This window comes from Bombina bombina, chromosome 6, assembly GCF_027579735.1.
Source record: "Bombina bombina isolate aBomBom1 chromosome 6, aBomBom1.pri, whole genome shotgun sequence".
NCBI classification, from domain to species: domain Eukaryota; kingdom Metazoa; phylum Chordata; class Amphibia; order Anura; family Bombinatoridae; genus Bombina; species Bombina bombina.
The window spans coordinates 1031977280-1032003146 of record NC_069504.1 but is presented as its reverse complement, the minus strand read 5'-3'; the positions used below and the strand labels follow the sequence as shown (position 1 = coordinate 1032003146).

Sequence of the window (25867 nt, the reverse complement as noted above, 5' to 3'; positions counted from 1 at the left end):
GCTGATTTCCAAAACACAAGGGGGGCTGGGGGTCCCCGACCTCGCCGCCTACCGCCAGGCGATCTTTTTACAACGCATAGTAGACTGGAATATCCACTACAACCACAAAAGGTGGGTCACACTAGAACATCTAACGATGGATAAACCTCACTTAGGAAGGCTGTGCTGGAGCAGCCCTCACTTATTCAAATCCATCAGTACATCCAACCTAATAATTCAGGAAACCTTTCAGGTCTGGGAACACACGATCAATACAACTCACTTCATCTCATCAATTCCTTCGCCCCTGACCTCTCTGATAGAAAATGGAGAATTCACTACTAGACCATACACCACACAAACCACCACAGAAGCCACAAACAGAGACCTCACAATACACGACCTAACTAGCAACGAAACCCTTCTCTCACGAAACGACTTGATAACAAAAGGCCTTGAATGTTTTGCAGACTGGTTCACCTATGCACAGGTAACCCACTTTATCACCAAACACCAGGGATATAGGAATATGACCAGACCCCTGACCTCTTTCGAATCCCTTTGCATCCAAGAACCCCCCATACGACACACACTTTCTATTATATATAAGATCTTGACTCACACCCCTCCAGGCCATATTCCCCCTTACCTTGAAAGTTGGGAGAGGGACCTAGGAGTCATTATATTACCCCACACGAGTAGACTAATGTTCCAGGGCACAAAAAAATCCTCTATCTCAGCCTTAATACAAGAAGTTAATTTGAAACTCTTGCATAGATGGTACCTAACCCCGAGGAAGCTACATCGTCTTTTCCCTATACACAGCAACAAATGTTGGCGCTGCGGCCATGTTAATAGTGATACCGCCCACATGTGGTGGTGGTGTAACAGCATTCAGAACTTTTGGAGGAATGTTATCTCTGAAATGGAGACCATATTAACAACTCAATTCCCGATTGACCCCCTGATATGGTTATTACACAAGCCCTCTACCACACTTAAAAATAAACCTTACTTACACCTACTTAATATTATGACCAATGGGGTCAAAGTATTGATAGCTAAGAACTGGAGGAGTAGGGAAGCCCCTTCTATGAGCATGTGGTCCGCAAAAGTTAAGGAAATACTAGAACTTGAGGAATACTACTTCCTCAAAAATGACAAAATGGACTCCTATGCGGAATTCTCCCAACTTTGGGCCACCTACATCCAAAACAAACACAAGGGTCCCAGATAGTCCCCCAAAAAACAGTCAGGATATTTTCTATACATCACTTCTGCATAATATGCTAGCAAAGGGATCCAAAAACACTTTTATTCTGTGCGCGGGCGGAGCGGGGGTGTTCAACCACTGTTCATGTAAATTGTATTGTATTTAATTTTTAATTTCTAAAAAAGGATAATCAGGGCAAAATACCCCTTGCGCAGTTACCTCCCAGTTCCTTGCGATCCTACAACAGGACTCTATCACAGACTCTTTAACCGATATCTGATATCGCAGAACACTTCGAATGGACATTCTGGGAGGGCCTGCCATTTTGTGCCGGTAGGCACCTCGCATTTTGACTTTATCCTTAAAAATAACAGCTGTTGTTGTAATTGGCGATCAGGAGCTGCGTCTCCAACCCTTTGTAACCTTATTTTCTTTCTCACAATAAAGCTGTTTCAAAAAAAAAAAAAAAAAAAAAGTATGATAGAAGGCAGTTGCCAATTTGAATATACTAAAAATGTGACTATAGGCAATATGGTTTCTAACAGTGTGCTCCCTCATCAGTCAGGGAGCTCGTGGCTACCTCACTCTGGCACTTTTAGGTGTGGTAGTTCACGCTGCAATTCCTGTGACTTCAGGTCTCATGAACATTTAATTCACATGTGACAGTAGAAATTTATAGCAAGTGATGTATCAATAGTTCTACCAAATATGTTGTATATTCTACTGAATGTACAGGTTGTTCCCTACAATATGTGGGCCTCACGACTCGAGAGGTCAGATATAGAATTAATAAAAATCTTGACAATATACAATGTAAAGAAAACTGTTCTGCTCCCTCCACACATTTTATAGGCTTTCATGAAGTGTTGATACCTTTAAATGGAAAGCTATAGAAAAAGTGAGATATCCCAAACGAGAAGGTGATAGACTGACTCTGTTAGAAAGAGAGAAGGTTTATTGGATCTTTAAACTTCAAACCGAAATCCCCAGAGGATTTAACTCTGAATTGAATTTGATTTGATAAATAATTGGTTATAATCATTAGTTGTTTTTTAACATTATACTTTAGATAAAACAATGTATACATGATTGTGATTTAATTGCAACCTTATGTGGTATTCTATCTAATATATTTGTTTGCTATTCTTTATCAATTTGCTACTCTGGTTAAATGACTGTTACTGTATGATATATTTTGAACCTGTGGATACAGGGGAGTGAAACAGTTAATTCTGGTCTTACTAGAGTAACCAATCTGTTCGGCATGAGCTTTTTAAATTCTGTATCACACATATGCACTTTAGGGATCTATGATTAAGGCATATTAAGCCGAAAACACGTCAGATCTTTGTTTATACACTGTTTCTTACCCTAGGCATATGGCCTAAAATAGAGTATATATTTTATGCTGGCGGTACTTGGACTTTTGCTATGATATAACATACCTAACATAAGGCCGAGAGGGTCAGTTAGCAAAATAAAACAAGTGAAAAAGTCATAGCTTTATTATGCAGTTAAACTTTACTGCAATGAAAAATACCAAGACAGTGTTTAGATCTTTTTTAAGAGGTAACTTTTGTTTCCCCAAAGTCTGAAATTCAATGCATTGAGATTAGTTTTATTGAATAAATGAAAACAAAATGACTTATGAAGAGAATAAACATTACACTAAGGGCATTATCATTCATTTTACAGCTTATTTTCAGTAATGCTAAACACTAACCACGCAAATTGGATGAGTCTTCAACTTAGTCCATGGGATCTGTAACATAAAAAGTAACAAATATTAAATAAAATTCAAGTTAAATAAACATCTATAATCAATTACAATCATAACTTGCATGTTTAACAGACTTCAACAAACAAGTTTGAATATTCTTATTAAAAGAATTTCATCTTGATGCACCCTGTCAAGTGGTCTTGATTCCATAGCCACATCTAGGAAGCAATGAAGTATTTAGAAAGATTAATTTAGCCATAAAAGGTGCGTTTGCCTCCTAATAAATAAAGAGACTTTAGCAAGCCATTATCATACATGTCTAAGCCATTTCACAGAATGTGCTTTTTACTAAAACGCTCTCCATAACTAGTGTTGTTTTCTTAGCAGCTAAACAGGGTAACGTGATATTACATTTTCTAATAACATTACATATTTTATTTTCAGAACTCATTTACAACTGTCAAAGCTAAGGTGCCTCTTAGAGAAAAATACAGTTAAAAGATTAACTTACCCGAATGGAAGCTTTGTTACAGAAGACCTTGTTGATGGAAAGCCATGTAGGCAGGTCCAGCATGTTCTGGAGAACTTCCTCATCTAGTTCCAAATTGGTCAATTGACCTTCACCTTTTAGTGTGCTTAAATTGATCTTATCAGGAGACAGGTTCTTGGTGAATCTGTAAATTATAATTGCAAGTGTTATAAGAATGTGTGCAAACAGAAATGTTTTTGTATCTGCAAGCAAAGTTGTTTACTAAAATATGAAAAAAGCACTCGGCAAACACTGTGAACCTCAGTTTAAAAAACATTCTCACTGATAACTATAAAGGCACATTTTGTGTAGCATTTTTGGACACTGAGCACTATTGTCTTTTTAAAAAAAGAAGAAGAAGAAAAAGACACAGGTGTAGCTTTAAATATGGAGAAATCATATTAACAGGAAGTAAAATCAAACTTTGCATTAAATGCTGGATACATTATTTGTTATGCTACTAGCATTCTGCAGTTTTAGTTTATTGCATTTTAGCATCTGTTGAAATATGTAATTAAAACAGACCAAACATTTTTTCCTTAGGGATTCATATAGACTGAGTGTATTTTTGGTAATTGGAGGAAGCATTGTTATCTTACCCAATGGAAGATCACATTTGGACTCTCAAGTTATATTTGTATTATTACACAGATATAACTTTGTTCATTTTTTTGTCACTTCTTTATTATGTGAATATATTTTGCATGATTTTTAGTATTCACGTGTTTATATTTGATCACTTTTAAATAAGCCGTATTTGGTGCAATTTGTCAGTAGACACTTTGGCCAAAATGTATCATCCTTGCAGGAGGACAGGTCAAAAAGTAGTGAACCCGTCCTTCTGCAATCACCACTTGCGATGCTGCATCGCATGGTGAAATGTAATATTCCACAGGAGGTTTCTTGTGCAGTGCCACCCTGTCTCATGCAAACGTAACTGCGCTAGAGAAGGGTAGGTTAATCAATCCGAACAAGTGAGTGTCGGGGTGATTGAGCTTGATACTTTTCTGAGGCGGGGGAGAAGCAGAAGAAGCAGTTTCTGCTTCTTAAATATATGGCAGTAGGCTCACTCATGCAAACCTGCTCTGAATAGCCGAAAAAGCTAACCTTTTGAAAATATAATTTTTGTCTTTTTGGAGATTCACGTCAGAAAATTATTTATTATATTTAGAATTCAAGTCAAGAACTGGGTATTATATTCATTTTCCGTATACCCCAAATAGAGAATTACTCTTTTGGATTCAAGTAAAATACGTTTGTGTATAGACAAATGATTGTCTTTAGAAATGTGTTTATACCCAAGCCAGGACACATATTTGAATTAAACCTTCCATTTAGTTTGAGAATTCCCCTAATTTAAAAAAAACAAAAACTATTTTTATGTTTAAAAAAGTATGATCTTATATTCACCATAAGTATATTATATATATATATATATATATATATATATATATATATATATATATATATATATATATATATATATATATATATATATATATATATATAAAATACTTTGTAACGCATTTGCATATTCCAAAAAATGAATGACTTTTTGTCATAGAAATCTTCAGCAAAGAGCAGGGGGTCCTGTCAAAGAAAATGCAAATGTTCTTCATGATGCCTAATTTATTTATATTTTCTAAAATCTATTTTATATACAGAATCCCTCCTGCCAGTGCAATGTCGCTCAAGAAAGCTTTAGAGCATAGCAGGGATAGGTGTGTGCAGCAAATGAAAACTGTACATGAACAACTGTTAAAGGGACACTGAACCCAAATTTTTTCTTTCGTGATTCAGATAGAGCATGCAATTTTAAGCAACTTTCTAATTTACTCCTATTATCAAATGTTATTCATTCTCTTGGTATCTTTATTTGAAAAGCAAGAATGTAACTTTAGATACCGGCCCATTGCAAATAAAGATAGCAAGAGAACGAAGAAAAATTGATCATAGGAGTAAATTAGAAAGTTGCTTAAAATTGCATGCTCTATCTGAATCATGAAATAAAACAATTGGGTTCAGTGTCACTTTAAAGTGCCAGTAAACCATAAAAAAATGTTATATAATTCTGCACATAGTGCAGAATTATATAACATTATAATAGCGCAAACATTGTAAAACCAAATTTCCCCTTTGAATTTAAAAAATAACTGCTGTTTTACAGACCCGCTCTCTGTGATCTTCTGAGCGGGTCTGTTTTTTTCAAACAGCGCATCGGGCCAGCTGTATAGTCACAGCCCGGCCCGACCGCGCCATAGCATTAGTGCAGCTCGCTACCTGCTGTCTGACAGAGCAGGAGCGAGCTGCACTTAGTGCTATGGCGCGGTCGGGCCGGGCTGTGACTATACAGCTGGCCCGATGCGCTGTTTGAAAAAAACAGACCCGCTCAGAAGATGTTTACTGTCCCTTTAAGTTCTTATGTTCCATCTTCTGCATGTGATAGGTGCTCTGAGTGATATAATTTACATTAGATGGTGATTTATAACCTTTTTTACATCCTTTTGTTTCTATTTCCTTTTTCCTCCTCTTCCATATAACATAAATGTTCTGTGGTCACACCTACACTCTTCTTACAGTAAATTTGTTATATTTTGCCATTTTATTGTCGCCCTCACCATTTTTCCTCTCAGTAATTTATTTTCCTTCACAATTTTCCCCCTCTCCTTCCAGTCAGCCATTAAACAAGTAACCAAGGGGGAGCAAAAGTGACAGAGATTACATTAATGGGACATAACCTTGCAAAAATGTATGTTCCATTGTGAACAGGTTAATACTGCTCTGCTTCTTGTATGTATCTATGTGTTTAAACTGAGTAAACCATAATTAAACTCAGCTCCAGAGCAGCATTGCACTGCTGTGAGCTAGTTGAATACATCTGGTGAGCCAATGACTAGAAGCATATGTCTATAGGCACCAGCTAACTTGCACTAGTGCATCGCTACTCCAAAGTAAATTTGATAATAGACGTAAATTAAAAATTTCTCTTTTTCTGAACCATGAAAGTCTAATTTCGATTTCTGTGTCCTTTTAAATGTGAGCAGCTTGATGCATTGTTGGAAGAGGGCATGGCCTTGATCCCAGAGATTAATTCAGAAGACCCTTTTCAATATCCTGACTGTTACCAGGTCTCACTAGAACACGGAACCAGGCTATAGAAAAGATATATAACCAAAAGATTAATAGGAATCAAGTTTTCTTAACAAAGAGCTTGCTTTGCTAAATATACAAAATAATGGTGCTAAATAGAGATGCTTTACATTTTGTTAGAAGCTGAAACTTAACATCAGAAAATTCTGTTTTTGACCAATTTTGACTAAAAGGTGCACACATGTCACATGCAGACGGGAACGGACAATATCACACAGAGACTATAACATAGATGACATTTACATGTACATTTTCTCACAAACACACAGACTGTGCATCTTCATACAAACAAGCAGCTTAGTAGCGTCACTCACACATACACACAAGCTGCACAGTTGCGTCACTCACACATACACACAAGCAGCTCAGCAGCCTCACTCACACATACACACAAGCAGCTCAGTATTGTCACTCACACATACACACAAGCAGCTCAGTAGTGTCACTCACACATACACGCAAGCAGCTCAGTATTGTCACTCACACATACACACAAGCAGCTCAGTAGTGTCACTCACACATACACCCAAGCAGCTCAGTAGTCTCACTCACACATACACACAAGCAGCTCAGTAGCGTCACTCACACATACACACAAGCAGCTCAGTAGTCTCACTCACACATACACACAAGCAGCTCAGTAGCGTCACTCACACATACACACAAGCAGCTCAGTAGCGTCACTCACACAAGCAGCTCAGTAGTGTCACTCACACATACACACAAGCAGCTCAGTAGTGTCACTCACACATACACACAAGCAGCTCAGTAGCGTCACTCACACATACACACAAGCAGCTCAGTAGCATCACTCACACATACACACAAGCAGCTCAGTAGCATCACTCACACATACACACAAGCAGCTCAGTATTGTCACTCACACATACACCCAAGCAGCTCAGTAGTGTCACTCACACATACACCCAAGCAGCTCAGTAGTCTCACTCACACATACACCCAAGCAGCTCAGTAGTCTCACTCACACATACACCCAAGCAGCTCAGTAGCGTCACACATACACACAAGCAGCTCAGTAGCATCACTCACACATACACACAAGCAGCTCAGTAGCGTCACTCACACATACACACAAGCAGTTCAGTAGTGTCACTCACACATACACACAAGCAGCTCAGTATTGTCACTCACACATACACACAAGCAGCTCAGTAGTCTCACTCGCACATACACACAAGCAGCTCAGTAGCGTCACTCACACATACACACAATGTTAAAGGGACAGTCTAGTCATAAATCTTCATGATTTAGATAGGGCATGTAATTTTAAACAACTTTCCAATTTACTGTTATCATCAATTTTGCTTTGTTCTCTTGGTATTCTTAGTTGAAAGCTAAACCTAGGTAGGCTCATATGCTAATCTCTTAGCCCTTGAAGGCCACCTCTTATCTGAATGCATTTTGACATTATTTCACAACTAGAGGGTGTTAGTTCATGTTTGCAATATAGATAACATAGTGCTCACGTCTGTGGAGTTACCTAGGAGTATGCACTGATTGCCTAAAATGCAAGTCTGTCAAAAGAACTGAAATAAGGGGGCAGTCGTCTGCAGAAGCTTAGATACAAGGTAATCCCAGAAGTAAAAAGTGTATATTAATATATAACTGTGTTAGTTATGCAAAACTGAATGAGTAATACAAGGATTATCTATCTTTTTAAACAATAAAAATGTTGATGTAGACTGTCCCTTTAAATGGACGCAATTTCATTAAAGAGCAGGGTGTCTCTGCAGATGTACAGATATATTGTGTGTTCATGACTTACACGAAACATTATACAAAGTGGTAATGACTAGCTGCCAATAGATTCCTTCATAAGTATTACTATATTTATATAAAAAATATCAATAAACACATTAGTACAATCATACCACAAGTTAGACAAGTAATGGGCTCACATTATTCTCACAGTTGTGCTAGGGACTCTTAACCAAGTTCTACATTATTATAACTCACACTCGCACACAAAAGGGAATGGTTTCATCCTATTACAGAACGAACTAGAAATGGCCATTACAGTAAGATTAGAGCAAGTCACTTTAACACTACAACGGCCCTCACAGTAAACCTACAATATTCTTTTTATGCTATCTCTGTAGCTTTACTACTTTTATTTAGTATAACTATTTCCTCATTTTGCAAAGCTCCGGCTAAACTTTTTTATATTTCTTTTTGTACCTATTAATAGCTTTCTCTTGGTCTCTCTAAATAATCCATAGAGCAAGATTTATCAAATGCGAGGAGAATTCCCTGGGTAATTCTCCTATGGGTTCTCCTTAGTTCGCCTTTAGAGAAGCGCATAAGTGCGCTCAAAGTTATAAAAAAAATGGCGGGTTTATTTAGAGCTTCTCTATGGGCAAGCTGAGGAGATGTAAAGATAAATTTCTCCAGTCTGATTTTTATCTGTGCCTTAGTTATTAATGCAAATAAGCAACTATTCTTCATGTAAGTCGTATATGAACCAATAGCAATATTTATACAGCCCCACCAGCAGCATTGTTAACGCCCCCTTCAACAAACTGTCATGGAAGAAAATAGATTGGTTTTCATTGTTTTGCGCTTCTTTTTATATATTATTTTTGCACCCCAATAGATATTATTTTTGCACCCCTTTTATATATTACTTTTGCGCTCCAATATACATTATTATTGCACTTCATAATATATTATTTTTGCACCTTGCTGAGACTTTTTTTTCTAGTATTGCTTCTACAACCGGTAGAGTATAGATTTCTAAAGCTGTTCTCCACAGTAGTTACGGAGATCTTTAAAGAATTTAATGGAGAACTGTCAGTCCACTATAGGAGAAAAGAAATTATCCTTTTGTAACTAGTCTAATTAATGAGGTGTACTATAGGAAATACGACTAAAACTATTTAATTTACACATTTTTTTGGTGCGCCAAAGAGATCGGGAACAGAATAGGAGAATTTTACATTCAAACTTGCCCAATTTTAGGTTAGTTTTTGAATGATAAATAGGGGCATTTATTTGTGTGCGCATTTTTATAGGGGAATAGCTATGATAAATCTTGCCCTTAATGTTGCATTTAACCAGATTACACAAAATTCAGCCCTACAGTTGCTCTTTACCTCCCCCTAACTGTGCAGCCTGCACCAGTCATACAAACGAATGTAAGAATCAGTAACAAGTTGTTATTTTGTACAGAACAGCTGGGTGCAGAAACGATCACATGCAGCAGCGGTGTACTAGAAAGTTATTTGGACAAGTCTGAGAAGAAATATTTACTTTATAGAGCTTTTGTCTCTGAGAAGAACAAATATATGTTCAATGCTAAAATTAAAGCTTTAATAAGACAGAAAAAATGTAAAATTAAATTAAATAAATAAAAAATGTTAATTAAATGCCTGATAAGTTAAACACTATTTTTATATACAGTCTGCTTGTGCTGAAAAGATTCTGCTTCAGTCTATCATGACGAGAGATAGAACTCGGAGGGAAAGTAACTTGCCAAAGCAGAAGCGAGGCAAGGAGACTGGGCTAAAGTATATAGGTTGTTGCTGGCTCGCCATTTGCTGCCATTAGTTTTCTGATCAGCTTCCTACTTTAAAGGGACATAAACACTAAGCGCTAGATTTATCAACGCTGAGGCATACAGCGGCACGTATACGCGCCCCTGTACGCCTCAGCTCGCCTGTGGCGGGGCGAAATTACCCGCAGGTAATTAACATTGCACACGAGTGCAATTTTGCGCTTGTGTGCAATCCCGCCCCCTGCCAATCACGCGCGGGCAGGAGCTGTCAATCTCCTTGGTCGGACTCGACCGAGGAGATTGAATTTCACCACAATAGAGGTGGCGTAGATGTTAGGGAAGCAGCGGTCTAGTGACCGCTGCTTGATAAATCCCGGCGAGCAAGTTCTTGAGAGAACTTGCTGCCGTAGGGGCTTAATAAATCTAGCCCTAAATACATTTTATAAGCATAGTACTGAGATTATTCACCACTTCCCAATAGTCATAGCTATGCCTCTGCAGACTGCCCCCTTATTTCAGCTCTTTTGAAAGATTTGCATTTTAGCCAATCAATGCCCTCTCATAAGTAACTCCACAGGCGTGACCACAATGTTATCTATGGGCACACATAAACTAACACCCTCTAGCTGTGAAAAAGAAAGGTCAAATGCATTCAGCAGAGAGGTGGCCTTCAAGGGTTTAGAAATTAGCATATGAGCCTACATAGGTTTAGCTTTCAACTAAGAATACCAAGAGAACAAACCAAATTTGATGATAAAAGTAAATTGGAAAGTTGTTTAAAATCACATGCCCTGAATCATGAAAGTTAAATTTTGACTAGACTGTCCCTTTAAGCACTAGACACAATAATCCTTAAAAAAAAAAAATCTTATTCTTGACTCCCCTTCCAACTTCCGTAAAAACATCTACAATGGCTACTATATACTCTCTAATCACATTTCCTCATATCAAACTTGCTTCTTGTATTTTTACAATGGATTTCCCTTTCAACAACACAGAGACAAGTTTAAAGGCTATTTATCTCTGTTAAAGGGACAGTCAAGTCTAAAATAAACTTTCATGTTTCAAATAGGGCATGTCATTTTAAACTTTCCAATTTACTTTTATCACCAATTTTGCTTTGTTCTCTTGGTATTCTTAGTTGAAAGCTAGGAGGTTCATATGCTAATTTCTTAGACCTTGAAGGCCGCCTCTTATATGAATGCATTTTGACAGTTTTTCACCACTAGAGGATGTCAGTTCATCTGTGTCATATAGATAACACTGTGTTACTGGAGTTACCTATGATTCAGCACTGATTGGCTAAAATGGAAGTCTGTCAAAAGAACTGAAATAAGGGGGCAGTTTGCAGAGGCTTAGATACAAGATAATCACAGGGGTAAAAAGTGTATTTATATAACAGTGTTGGTTATGCAAAACTAGGGAATGGGTAATAAAGGGATTATTTACCTTTAAAACAATAAAAATTCTTGTGTAGACTGTCCTTTAAATCCTTTTCAATCTGTTTACATAGCCATACTGTTAGCCACGCTCTCCTTAATCAAACTCTCCAATCAGGTGGCATTTACAGCACAGTTCGCTTGTGGTCATCTTTGTTTCTCTATTAGTACCTTTCTGGGACATTCACTGCCATTTTACAATTCTCTATCTTGGCGCTATAAGGCTTGGTTCTTGGTCCCCATCTCTTTACAATCTAGACATCACCGCTAGGTTCCTTAAAGGGATATGAAGCCTATTTTTTTATTTTGGGTTTCATATTCCTTTAATAAAGCCCTTAATTATCATATGTATGGTGATGACATCCAAATATGCCCCTATGTGCCAGACCTATCCTCTTCCTTGTCTCACTTGCATCACTGTTTTCGAGATACTCATCTTGGATGTTTTCTCATTATTTAAAGCTTAAAGGGACAGTCAACACCAAACGTTGTTATTGTTTAAAAAATAGATAATGCCTTTACTACCCATTCCCCAGCTTTGCACAACCAACATTATTATATTAATATACTTTATAACATTCAAACCTATAAATTTCTGCCTGTTCCTAAGTCACTATAAATGGCCACATAATCACGTTTTTTAATTTGCTTTTCACAACAGGAGACTGCTAGTTCACATGGGCCATATAGATAACATTGTGCTCACGTCTGTGGGTTCTGCACAACACAGCTAAATTGCAAGTCAATAGATAATAAAAAAGTCATGTGATCAGGGGGCTGTCAAAAGAGGCTTAGATACAAGGTAATCACAGAGGTTAAAAGTATATTAATATAACCATATTGGCTGCGCAAAACACGGAAATGGGTAATAAAGAGGTTATCTATCTTTTTAAATAATAACAAATGTTTAGTTGACTATCCCTTTAATATTTTCCAAAAATTAGCTCTTCCTTCCCCCCATCAAATATACCTACCCCAGATCATGCCAGAGGTAAGACAGATCATCGCAAAGGTAAGACACTGAGCTACCTGGGTCAAAGAATACAATTATGCCCCTGACTATCTGTCCACTGCAGTCTAAACCCAGCCATAATAAAGGTTGAACTTTAGCAGACTGAAATTTCACATCAAAGAATACCGATACCCATCTGATGAGAGTAATTTCTCTTAAAAATATTATTATACAGAATATGCTCTCCCCATGTGCCACGTCTGTGAAATTCTGCCTGGGTCCTATGGCCCCACCTGGACCAATAAAGAGCTAGCTTTGCATTAGACTGTGAACTACCCACCTACAGGACTTCAATAATGGCACCGATTTTGTGGAATTTTCTGCCTTGAGTCTTGTCTCCATCTTTCTAAACTCCAGGCATTCCCGAAAATATTAATATTCAGGGACTCCTACAGTCACATAATCCACTCTCTCTGTCTTCTCTCCATAGACCAATTTTATTTTCTCATTAGTTCCGCTTGAGGATTGATGAGATTAAATGCTAAAGGAGGTAAATTTTTACACTGTAGCATACATCAGATGACAAATAATGGCTATGGTCCTCTATCTTTCGATCATTTATGTAATGGTATTTCTTTTGTAAATTTCACCAAGGCATTTTGCACCTATGTTTATAGCACTGTGTAATGTTTAAGAGCTATACAAATAAATTATAAGAATGTATTATATGTACAGTACATATACACAATATACTACGAAAGTAACCATTAATAATAATTTGTTGGCCATCTTACAAAGGTGCATATAGTTCCACTGTACGCTATTCTTTAGAACTATCTTCCTTTACAACATTTTAAGAAGGTTTTCCACAATCATCATAATTTAGAATTATATTTCTCTCCTAAGATATGGTGAGCCCACAACGTCATCATTTACTGTTGGGAATATCACTCCTGGCCAGCAGGAGGAGGCAAAGAGCACCACAGTCAAACTGTTGAGTATCACTTCCCTTCCCACAAACCCCAGTTATTCTCTTTACCTTTGGTGCATGGAGGAGGTGAAGTTTTGGTGCCTGAAGAAAAATTGGATTTCTTTCGCTACAAGCAAGATTTTATCTAGTATTGAAAGCCAGAGCAGGTTTACTCTGTTCTTTCCCCTTTTTCAAGAATTGGGTATAGCCGTAGTCCATGTCAGTCTCTTCAGTAGGGTAGTGGTGGCTTTAAAGCAGTTAGGAACTTGTGAGGTGGGCCTCACTGTTTTTTCCTAATATGTTGCTACCCTAGTATAGAAAGCTAGAGTAGGTTTACACTGTTCTTTCTTTTTTCCCACAGGTCTCTGGGAGGAGTGGCGTCCTTCCATACTGTGTGAGTTATCCTCCTGCCAGACAGCTAGATGTGCAGGTAAGTGCCCCTTTTGTTGCCTTGTAGGATAGACAGACTGGCATTGGAGGCGTTAATGAGATTGTTGCACTCATATTGGGGCTACGATCCTGAGTTCAGGATTTATGCAGGCAGTGGGCAGGCACTTGCATTTGTGACATCAGAGACAGAAGTTAATTTATTTTGGAAAAGGAATACTTTATTGGTGGCTCAGGGGTTAATTGATATGTGTTTTCTGGTGCTGTGTACTACTTGGCAGCTAAAACACTGGGTGATTTGCACTATATGTCCGTGTGGACAGATTTGTCAAGATCGATGTACGGATCAGTTTGTAAACGGCTCTGTGTGTTAGGAGCCGGTTCCTTTTCACTGAGGCAGTCGTTTGCTATATAGAAGCGTGCGCTTTTTCTAACAGTGGTGCAGCTTCTTCACCAATCACGTGACTTCTGGTTCCGTGATTTCCAGACATCGGAGCTGAAATTGCGATCAGGAGAAACGTCTCATATCGGATTGCATGTTACAGTAGGCACCTTAGGCATACCGCTGAGGTGTAGAGGGTGTTTGACGCACATTAAACTATTGGCTACCTTACACTTTTTTCTAAGCCCCAGGCTTATCAATTTTAATTTTGCCAGACTATAATTTAAATTTTGGGTGAGGACATAGATTGGCTTTTAGCGCACATTTCGTACTTAAAGAGACAGTACATAATATTTTTTTTTCCAAAAACTGTTTTTATTGCCAACTTGGAAGAGGATCCTGCTCCTATGGACAGGTGCCTGCTCTGTTTAGATAACCAGGTTGTACCACCCTTACAATTTTGTTCCTCATGCATAGATAGGACTATAAAACATAACGATAGACTCTTTGTTTCTGATCCACCCGTCTCTCAGGTTGATGCTGTTCAAGCAATGCCACAGCTTCCTCCTCAGATGTCCCAAGCCTTAATGGTGTCACATGCAGTGCCCTGTGGTTCCTCTCAATCTCCTGGAGGAGTTTATTTGCAAGCAGAAATTGCTGCCCAGGTATCCTCTGCGGTATCTGCAGCATTAGCTGCTATTCCCATGCTACAGGGTAAACGCAAGAGGAAATTTAGAGATTCAGATACTAAGGTTTCTGCTCCAGTTTCGGCTACCCAAGTTGCCCTTTCTCATAAGTCTGATGAAGAAGATACGTCGGTAGCCTCTGAGGGTAAAAACTCAGATTCGGACAGTATAATTCCTTTATCTGATGCTGAAGTTGTATCCTTCAGATATAAGCTTGGACACCTCTGTGTACTTTTAGAGGAGGTTTTAGCTACCTTGGACGACTCTGATCACTCTGTCTTTGTCAACCCTAAGAAGCCTAGTAAACTTAATAAATACTTTGATGTTCCTTCCTCTGTGGAGGTTTTTCCTGTGTCAGACCATGCCCCGGAGATTATAGCACAGGAATGGGAGAGGCCGGGGATACCTTTCTCCCCGTTTCCTGTCTTTAAAAAGACGTTTCCTGTTGCTGACTCTATTAAAGAGTCATGGCAAACGGTTCATAAAGTAGAAGGGGCCATTTCTACTCTGGTTAAGAGAACTTCTATTCCTTTAAGGATCCAATGGACGAAAAGCTGGAGGCTTATTTGAAGAAAATATATGTTCATCATGGTCCCCAATGGCAACCTGCAGTGTGTATTGCCACTGTGACAAGTGTGGCAGCCTACTGGTTCGATGCCTTGTCTAAATCTCTTCAGGTAGAGACTTCCTTAGAAGAGATCCAAGGCAGGATTAAGGCTCTTAAGCTAGCCAATTCCTTTATTACTGACGCTTGCCTGCAGGTTATTAAATTGAGAGCCAAAATATCTGGCTTTGCTATGCTAGCACGCAGAGCATTGTGGCTGAAGTCGTGGTCAGCCGATGTCTCTTCTAAATCCAAGCTTCTGGCAATTCCTTAAAAGGGTAAAACCTTGTTTGGACCTGGTCTGACAGAAATTATTTCTGATATCACAGGTGGAAAAGGATCTTTTCTTCCGCAAGACATGAAGAATAGACCGAGAGGACATCAGAGTAAGTTTTGTTCCTTTCGTAACTTCAGAGGAAAGTATTCCCCTTCTTCCAAGCAGGAACAGTCCAAGTCGTCTTGGAAACCCAGTCAGTTTTGTAACAAGGGGAAGCAATCAAAGAAACCCGCAGCCGAATCAAAATCAACATGAAGGGTTTGCCCCCCCCCCCCCCGATCCAGAATCGGATCAAGTGGGGGGCAGACTTACTAAGTTTTCAAAAAGCATGGATACAAGATGTCCCAGATCCCTGGGCTGTGGACATAGTATCTCAGGGTTACAAATTGGAATTCAAGGCCTTTTCTCCCAGGGGCAGATTCTCTTACGGTTATCTACAGACCAGATAAAAAGAGGCGTTCTTGAAATGTGTACAGGATCTTTCCTCCCTGGGAGTGATAGTTCCTGTCCCAGTACAGGAACAGGGTCTAGGTTTCTATTCCAATCTGTTTGTGGTTCCCAAAAAAGAGGGAACTTTCCAACCTATTCTAGACATGAAGTGTCTAAACAAGTTTATCAGAGTAACATCCTTCAAGATGGAAACTATATGTTCCATTCTTCCGTTGGTGCAAGAGAGTCAGTTCATGGCGACCATAGACCTGAAGGATGCGTACCTTCATGTTCCCATTCACAGGGATCATCACAAATTTCTGAGATTTGCCTTTATGGACAAATGCTTTCAGTTTGTGGCTTTTCCGTTTGTCCTTGCCACAGCTCCCAGAATTTTCTCAAAGGTTCTGGGGGCTCTCTTGGCAGTGATCAGGTCTCGGGGAATTGCAGTGGCGCCCTACCTGGACGACATATTGGGTCATGTGCCATCTTTTCAACAAGCAAACTCTCATACAGAGATCTTGTTGTCTTTTCTACATTCCCACGGATAGAAAGTGAATCTGGAGAAGAGTTCCCTTGTTCCAGCTACAAGGGTAGTTTTCTTAGGGACCATAATAGATTCCCTATTGATGAAAAAATTTCTGACAGAGGTCAGAAAATCCAAACTTCTTTCCTCTTGTCTCTCTCTACAGTCTACTGTTCGGCCATCAGTGGCTTAATGTATGATGGTTGCTTCCATGGACATCATTCCCTTTGCTCGATTCCATTTGAGAGCTCTGCAATTATGCATGCTCCGTCAATGGAACGGGGACCATGCGGATCTGTCTCAGAGGATAGATCTAGATCAGTAGACTCTCTCCCATGCTGGCTCTCTCAGGAACATCTTTCTCAGGGCACATGCTTTCGTAGACCTTCCTGGGCGATTGTGACTATGGACGCCAGCCTGCTGGGCTGGGGAGCAGTTTGGGACTCGTTAAAGGCGCAGGGACTATGGACTCGGGAGGAGTCTGCTCCCCCCATAAACATCTTGGAGTTGAGAGCGATTTTCAATGCTCTGATGGCTTGGCTTCAGCTGTCCTTAGTCCAGTTTATCAGGTTCTAGACAACATAACCTCAGTAGCTTACATCAACCACCAGGGAGGAACTCGGAGTTCCTTAGCCATGAAGGAGGTGGCTCGGATTGTTCAGTGGGCGGAAGCTCACAATTGCGGTCTGCCATCCACATTCCAGGAGTGGACAACTGGGAAGTGGATTTCCTGAGCAGACAGACTTTTCATCCCGGGGAGTGGGCACTCCATTCGGAGGTGTTCTTCAGCTTAACCCTCAAATGGGGGGGTGCCGGAGCTAGATCTGATGGCGTCTCGGCAGAATGCCAAGCTCGGTTCAAGGTCAAGAGATCCACAGTCCGCTCTTATAGATGCTCTGGCGGTCCCTTGGGACTTCAGGCTGGCATACCTGTTTCCTCCATTTGCTCTCCTTCCACGAGTCATTGCTCGTATCAAACAGGAGAGAGCATCAGTGATTCTAATAGCCCCTGCGTGGCCTTGCAGGATCTGGTATGCAGACGTAGTGGAGATTTCATCTCTCCCAACTTGGAGATTGCCTCTAAAGAAGGACCTTCTAATTCAGGGTCCCTTCCTTCACCCAAATCTCGTTTCTCTGAAGCTGACTGCTTGGAGATTGAAGGATTAGTTCTGTCTAAGCGTGGTTTTTCTAAATCGGTCATTGAGACCATGATTCAGGCTCGCAGGCCTGTTACTAGAAAGATTTACCACAAGATATGGTGAAGGTCTGGAGAAGAGTTTGTCAGTCAGTACTCTGAAGGGTCAGATTCCTGCATTATCTATTTTGCTACACAAGCGTCTGGCGGATATACCAGATGTGCAATCTTTTTGTCAGGCCTTGATCAGAATCAGGCCTGTGTTTAAGTCTGTTGCTCCTCCTTAGAGCCTTAACCTTGTTCTTAAAGATTTGCAGCAGGCTTCGTTTGAGCCATTGCATTCCACAGATATTAAGTTGTTATCTTGGAAAGTTTTGTTTCTTATTGCTATCTCTTCTGCTCTAAGAGTTTCGGAATTCTCGGCTTTGCAGTGCGATTCGCCCTATCTTATTTTTCATGCTGATAAGGCAGTTCTTCGTACGAAGTTAGGTTTTCTTCCTAAAGTGGGTTCAGATAGAAATAATAATCTGGAAATTGTTGTTTCTTCTCTATGTCCTAATCCTTCTTCTCTTAAGGAATGTTTGTTGCACAACCTGGATGTTGTGCATGCTCTAAAATCTACAGGCGACTAAGGATTTTCGCCAGTCAACTGCCCTGTTTGTTTGTTTCTCAGGAAAACGTAAAGGTCAGAAAGATACTGCTACTTCTCTTTCTCTATGGTTGAGAAGTATAATTAGTTTTCCTTATGAGACTGCTGATCAGCAGCCTCCGGAGAGAATAACAGCTCATTCCACGAGGACTGTTTCCTCTTCTTCAGCATTCAAAAATGAAGCTTCTGTGGAAAAGATTTGTAAGGCTGCAACTTGTTTTTTTTTTTACATACTTTTTCCAAATTTTATACATTTGATAATTTTGCCTCGGCTGAGGCCTCTTTTGGGAGAAAGGTTCTTCAAGTGGTGGTGTCTTCTGTCTAGGTCTACCTGTCTTGTCCCTCCCTAGTCATCTGTGTCCTCTAGCTTGGGTATTGGTTCCAAACAGTAAATGATGACGTCGTAGACTCAACATATCTTAGGAAAGAAAACAAAATTTATGCTTACCTGATACATTTCTTTCTTTCCAGATATGGTGAGTCCACGACCCCGCCCTTTATTTTAAGACAGTTATTTTTTTACTAAACCTCAGGTACCTCTGCACCTTTGTGCTACTCCTTTTTCTCCATTACCCTTCGGTCGAATGACTGGGGTTTGTGGGAAGGGAAGTGAGACTTAACAGTTTGACTGTGGTGCTCTTTACATCCTCCTGCTGGCCAGGAGTAATATTCCCAACAGTAAATGATGACGTTGTGGATTCACCATATCCGGAAATAAATGCATTTATCAGGTAAGCATACATTTTGTTTGCTATAGATTTGTAGGGTTGGACAGGAAGCCATTTAACACACATAATTCATAATACAGGGCTAGACAAATTTAGTTTAAAGGGACACTCAATTCAAAATAAACTTTTATGATTCAGACACAGCATGCAGTTTTAAGACACTTTCCAATTTACTTCTATTTCCAAATTTTGCAGTCTTTTTTATATTCACACTTTCTGGGGAGCAAGATCCTACTGGCATGTGCACAAACTCACAGGGAATATGTATGCTAGTCTGTGATTAGCTGATATCTGTCACATGATAGAGGGGGCCAGAAAAAATTAATTTGTCAGAAAAAAAAATCTACTGCTTATTTGAAATTCAGAGTAAGTTTTATTGCATTGTATTTTTATTATGTACTTGCTAATTATGTAATTCTACTGCATTGAGTGGTCCCTTAAAATTTAGCCATCCATAAAATACACAACACACATATATCTACAGTATATGGAAAGAGAGAGAGACAGACACATCTACAGAAGAACTGAAAGGAAAACAATTACAGTTTAGTTGGCTTTAATATTACACAAGTGGTGGAAAATATTGAAATAAAACTTTATTTTTATTTAACTGTACCCATGAGTTGCTACCTGAGGCAATGAGTTTTTGAATGATGTTGTATATGGTTTTCTGCATAAAACAATTTCTAGTTTTTAACAGGCCCTGTTATTCAATATAATTAATATATAGTTTGAACAAGAATTATCACAAATGCCAATACAGTTGCAAGTTTTACCCAGCACAGCTGCATTGCAAATCTCCTGCTTCTAGATCTCCCCTATCAGCTGGGATTAAACTCACTACTTACTCAATCGCCCAAAGACAGTTTATACTCTTTGTGGAATTACTGGAGCAGGTGACCATCTGCTTCTGTTTACAGGCACATGTTTATTTACTATTCTACAGATATTGCCCAAGGAAAACCTTTATTACATTTCCAGAGCATGAAATATGAATATATGATTAGCAATGATTTTTACTGTTAATAAAATAAAACTTAGAAAAGAGACAAAATATTCCAGAAAGGGTGGGCCACGTTGTTTAGCAGGATTTATTTTTTTTATATACAGGTAGCCCTCAGTTTACGCCGGGGTTAGGTTCCAGATGGAATGGTTGTAAATCGAAATCGTTTTAATTGAAACCCAGTTTATAATGTAAGTCAATGGGAAGTGAGGGAGTTAGGTTCCAGGCCCCTCTCAAATTGTCATAAGTAACACCTAATACATTATTTTTAAAGCTTTGAAATGAAGACTTTAAATGCTAAACAGCATTATAAACCTAATAAAATAATAACACAACACAGAATATATAATTAAACTAAGTTAAATTAACAAAAACATTTGCTAAACAGCATTATAAACCTAATAAAATAATCACACAACACAGACTTCACTTGCATTTTTCTGCTAACAGTTCTTTCTATGCATTCCAATCTGGACTGATTTATAGACAGGAAGATCTTGTTCCTTTGAAATCTCCTCGATAGCTCAGGTCTGGTTAAACTGATTAATTTCAGCTTGCTTGGCTTTGCTGCAACACAAGTGGACCGCTCCACCTACTGGCTATTTTAATCAATGCACTGCTTCTCAATGCTTTTCAATAGCAGTCACATGACTGGAAAAAAAGGTTGTTATTCTGAAATGGTGCAAATTGAACCGTTGTAAAACGAGGGCCATCTATATATTTTCTTTTAAATATTAAAACCATTATAATTAGTAGGAGGGAAATATGTATGAACAGATGTTATCTATAAAAAGTCTCACGTATATGTTCAACCCTAATTTAATAAGATTTAGTAAGAATCAAGTAACCAGTAAGATTAGTAGCTCCCGTTGACAAAATTTAATTTTGATAATCTCTAAGCCCATGACACATAGCAAATATCGCTCCAAAAGCCTCATTTGTGTACTCTATACACAAAGTAGATTTTAAAATATTTTATTCAGGCCCACTGTGAGAGAGTCCAGTTATATGTTGTGAAAAATAGAATAGACATGATTTCTTTGGGTATAATTAACGGCACATAAACATTTTATCTAAGCAATTGTTTTTGAAGGAACCCCCTTCCCCCCATAACCTGCCCTATTTTGGTGGAGCCAATCTGGACTTATTACTGGAGTACACAAGGTATGCCACTTTATTTTGCTATATACAGTATATATATATATATATATATATATATATATATATATATATATATATATATATATATATATGATAACCATTGCTGAGGTCAGTTAAGGTAAATATGTAGCAGAGTGAGGCCTGTAAGTTATATTACAAGAACAGAGGGCAAGATAAATAATGCAAGTGTATTGCACCTTTAATTACACATAATTAAACATGTTATATTACAATCTCAAAGTATTTTGTGTCCCTTTAAGAAATCCTCTACCGCTATAAAAAATAGGTGTAGCAAAAGAAGCTGAATTGCTAAAATGATATTGCTAAATATACTGTGCTCAAAGCGTTATAAATATGTTATTTCAGACTTGTATGTTTTAACCAGTCAGTCCAATAAATATTCCAAGTTTGATTTTAATCTATTACACATATTCTTTTCACTTCTGTAGGTAATAAGTGGTCCAAGAGATTTTTGTAACTACGTTAGTTTATAAACAGAGCTAAACTAGAATGGTTCTGTAGTATTTGCATGTTATTATAAGCTATAAAATAAATTAAAAAAAACATAATTTATGCTTACCTGATAAATTCCTTTCTCCTGTAGTGTAGTCAGTCCACGGGTCATCCATTACTTATGGGATATTAACTCCTCCCTAACAGGAAGTGCACGAGGATCACCCAAGCAGAGCTGCTATATAGCTCCTCCCCTCTACGTCATACCCAGTCATTCGACCGAAACCAAACGAGAAAGGAGAAACTATAGGGTGCAGTGGTGACTGGAGTTTAATTTAAAATTTAGACCTGCCATAAAAAACAGGGCGGGCCGTGGACTGACTACACTACAGGAGAAAGGAATTTATCAGGTAAGCATAAATTATGTTTTCTCCTGTTAAGTGTAGTCAGTCCACGGGTCATCCATTACTTATGGGATACCAATACCAAAGCTAAAAGTACACAGATGACGGGAGGGACAGGCAGGATCTTTACACGGAAGGAACCACTGCCTGAAGAACCTTTCTCCCAAAAACAGCCTCAGAAGAAGCAAAAGTGTCAAATTTGTAAAATTTGGAAAAAGTATGAAGAGAAGACCAAGTTGCAGCCTTGCAAATCTGTTCAACAGAGGCCTCATTCTTAAAGGCCCACGTGGAAGCCACACCTCTCGTAGAATGAGCTGTAATTCTTTCAGGAGGCTGCCGTCCAGCAGTCTCATAGGCTAAACGTATTATGCTACGAAGCCAGAAGGAGAGAGAGGTAGCAGAAGCTTTTTGACCTCTCCTCTGTCCAGAATACACGACAAACAGGGAAGAAGTTTGGCGAAAATCTTTAGTTGCCTGTAAATAAAATTTCAGGGCACGGACTACGTCCAGATTGTGCAGAAGACGTTCCTTCTTTGAAGAAGGGTTAGGGCACAATGATGGAACAACAATCTCTTGATTGATATTCCTGTTAGTGACTACCTTAGGTAAGAACCCAGGTTTAGTACGCAGAACTACCTTGTCTGAATGAAAAATCAGATAAGGAGAATCACAATGTAAGGCTGATAACTCAGAGACTCTTCGAGCCGAGGAAATAGCCATTAAAAACAGAACTTTCCAAGATAACAGCTTGATATCAATGGAATGAAGGGGTTCAAACGGAACACCCTGTAAAACGTTAAGAACTAAGTTTAAGCTCCACGGCGGAGCAACAGTCTTAAACACAGGCTTAATCCTGGCCAAAGCCTGACAAAAAGCCTGAACGTCTGGAACCTCTGACAGACGTTTGTGTAAAAGGATGGACAGAGCTGAGATCTGTCCCTTTAAAGAACTTGCAGATAAACCCTTTTCTAAACCTTCTTGTAGAAAAGACAATATCCTAGGAATCCTAACCTTATTCCATGAGTAACTCTTGGATTCACACCAGTGTAAGTATTTACGCCATATTTTATGGTAAATTTTCCTGGTAACAGGTTTCCTAGCCTGTATTAAGGTATCAATTACTGACTCCGAAAATCCACGCTTTGATAAAATCAAGCGTTCAATCTCCATGCAGTCAGCTTCAGAGAAATTAGGTTTTGATGTTTGAAAGGACCCTGAATTAGAAGGTCCTGTCTCAGAGGCAGAGACCAAGGTGGACAGGATGACATGTCCACTAGATCTGCATACCAGGTCCTGCGTGGCCACGCAGGCGCTATTAGAATCACCGATGCTCTCTCCTGTTTGATCCTGGCAATCAATCGAGGAAGCATCGGGAAGGGTGGAAACACATAAGCCATCTTGAAGGTCCAAGGTGCTGTCAGAGCATCTATCAGAACCGCTCCCGGGTCCCTGGACCTGGACCCGTAACAAGGAAGCTTGGCGTTCTGGCGAGACGCCATGAGATCCATATCTGGTCTGCCCCAACGCCGAAGTATTTGGGCAAAGACCTCCGGATGAAGTTCCCATTTCCCCGGATGAAAAGTCTGGCGACTTAGGAAATCCGCCTCCCAGTTCTCCACGCCTGGGATGTGGATCGCTGATAGGTGGCAAGAGTGAGACTCTGCCCAGAGAATTATCTTTGAGACTTCCATCATCGCTAGGGAACTCCTTGTCCCTCCTTGATGGTTGATGTAAGCCACAGTCGTGATGTTGTCCGACTGAAACCTGATGAACCTCAGAGTTGCTAGCTGAGGCCAGGCTAGAAGGGCATTGAAAACTGCTCTCAATTCCAGAATGTTTATGGGAAGAAGACTCTCCTCCTGAGTCCATGATCCCTGAGTCTTCAGGGAATTCCAGACAGCGCCCCAACCTAGCAGGCTGGCGTCTGTTGTTACAATCGTCCAATCTGGTCTGCTGAAGGGCATCCCCTTGGACAGATGTGGCCGAGAGAGCCACCATAGAAGAGAATTTCTGGTCTCTTGATCCAGATTCAGCATAGGGGACAAATCTGAGTAATCCCCTTTCCACTGACTTAGCATGCACAATTGCAGTGGTCTGAGATGCAGGCGTGCAAAGGGAACTATGTCCATTGCCGCTACCATTAAACCGATTACCTCCATGCATTGAGCCACTGACGGGTGTGGACACGGCAAGCATTTAGGAGTTTTGTTAACCTGTCCTCTGTCAGGTAAATTTTCATTTCTACCGAATCTATAAGAGTCCCTAAGAAAGGAACTCTTGTGAGTGGCAATAGAGAACTCTTTTCTTCGTTCACCTTCCACCCATGTGACCTTAGAAATGCCAGTACTAACTCTGTATGAGACTTGGCAGCTTGGAAACTTGACGCTTGTATCAGAATGTCGTCTAGGTACGGAACTACCGATATTCCTCGCGGTCTTAGTACCGCCAGAAGAGAACCCAGAATCTTTGTGAAGATTCTTGGAGCAGTAGCTAACCCGAAGGGAAGAGCTACAAATTGGTAATGCCTGTCTAGGAAGGCAAACCTTAGGTACCGGTAATGATCCTTGTGAATTGGTACGCATCCTTTAAATCCACTGTGGTCATGTACTGACCCTTTTGGATCATGGGTAAGATTGTCCGAATAGTTTCCATTTTGAACGATGGAACTCTTAGGAATTTGTTTAGGATCTTTAAATCCAAGATTGGTCTGAAGGTTCCTTCTTTCTTGGGAACCACAAACAGATTTGATTAAAACCCTTGTCCGTGTTCCGACCGCGGAACCGGGTGGATCACTCCCATTAGTAACAGATCTTGTACACAGCGTAGAAACGCCTCTTTCTTTATCTGGTTTGTTGACAACCTTAAAAGATGAAATCTCCCTTTTGGAGGAGAAGCTTTGAAGTCCAGAAGATATCCCTGAGATATGATCTCTAACGCCCAGGGATCCTGGACATCTCTTGCCCAAGCCTGGGCGAAGAGAGAAAGTCTGCCCCCCACTAGATCCGTTCCCGGATCGGGGGCCCTCACTTCATGCTGTCTTAGGGGCAGCAGCAGGTTTTCTGGCCTGCTTGCCCTTGTTCCAGGTCTGGTTAGGTTTCCAGCCCTGTCTGTAGCGAGCAACATTTCCTTCCTGTTTTGGAGCGGAGGAAGTTGATGCTGCTCCTGCCTTGAAGTTGCGAAAGGCACGAAAATTAGACTGTCTAGCCCTTGGTTTGGCTCTGTCTTGAGGCAGGGCATGGCCCTTACCTCCAGTAATGTCAGCGATAATTTCTTTCAAACCGGGCCCGAATAAGGTCTGCCCCTTGAAAGGTATGTTGAGCAATTTAGATTTAGAAGTCACATCAGCTGACCAGGATTTAAGCCACAGCGCTCTGCGCGCCTGAATGGCGAATCCGGAGTTCTTAGCCGTAAGCTTAGTTAAATGTACTACGGCATCAGAAATAAATGAATTAGCTAGCTTAAGGACTCTAAACTTGTCTGTAATCTCATCCAATGTAGCTGAGCTAATGGTCTCTTCCAGAGACTCAAACCAGAATGCCGCCGCAGCCGTGACAGGCGCAATGCATGCAAGGGGTTGC

General features: G+C 39.7%; 1 protein-coding gene across 1 annotated transcript in view; it reads right to left on the bottom strand.

Annotated features, from left to right (window-relative positions):
* The window catches only part of BLTP3B (bridge-like lipid transfer protein family member 3B), a 344497-nt gene that overhangs the window by 212088 nt on the left and 106542 nt on the right, over positions 1-25867 (bottom strand). The window contains exons 2-3 of the mRNA XM_053718772.1: positions 3424-3586; positions 2916-2954 (exon numbers count right to left, since the gene is read on the bottom strand). Of these exons, the coding sequence (XP_053574747.1) occupies positions 2916-2954; positions 3424-3586 (202 nt within the window). The remainder of the gene's footprint in view (positions 1-2915; positions 2955-3423; positions 3587-25867) is intronic.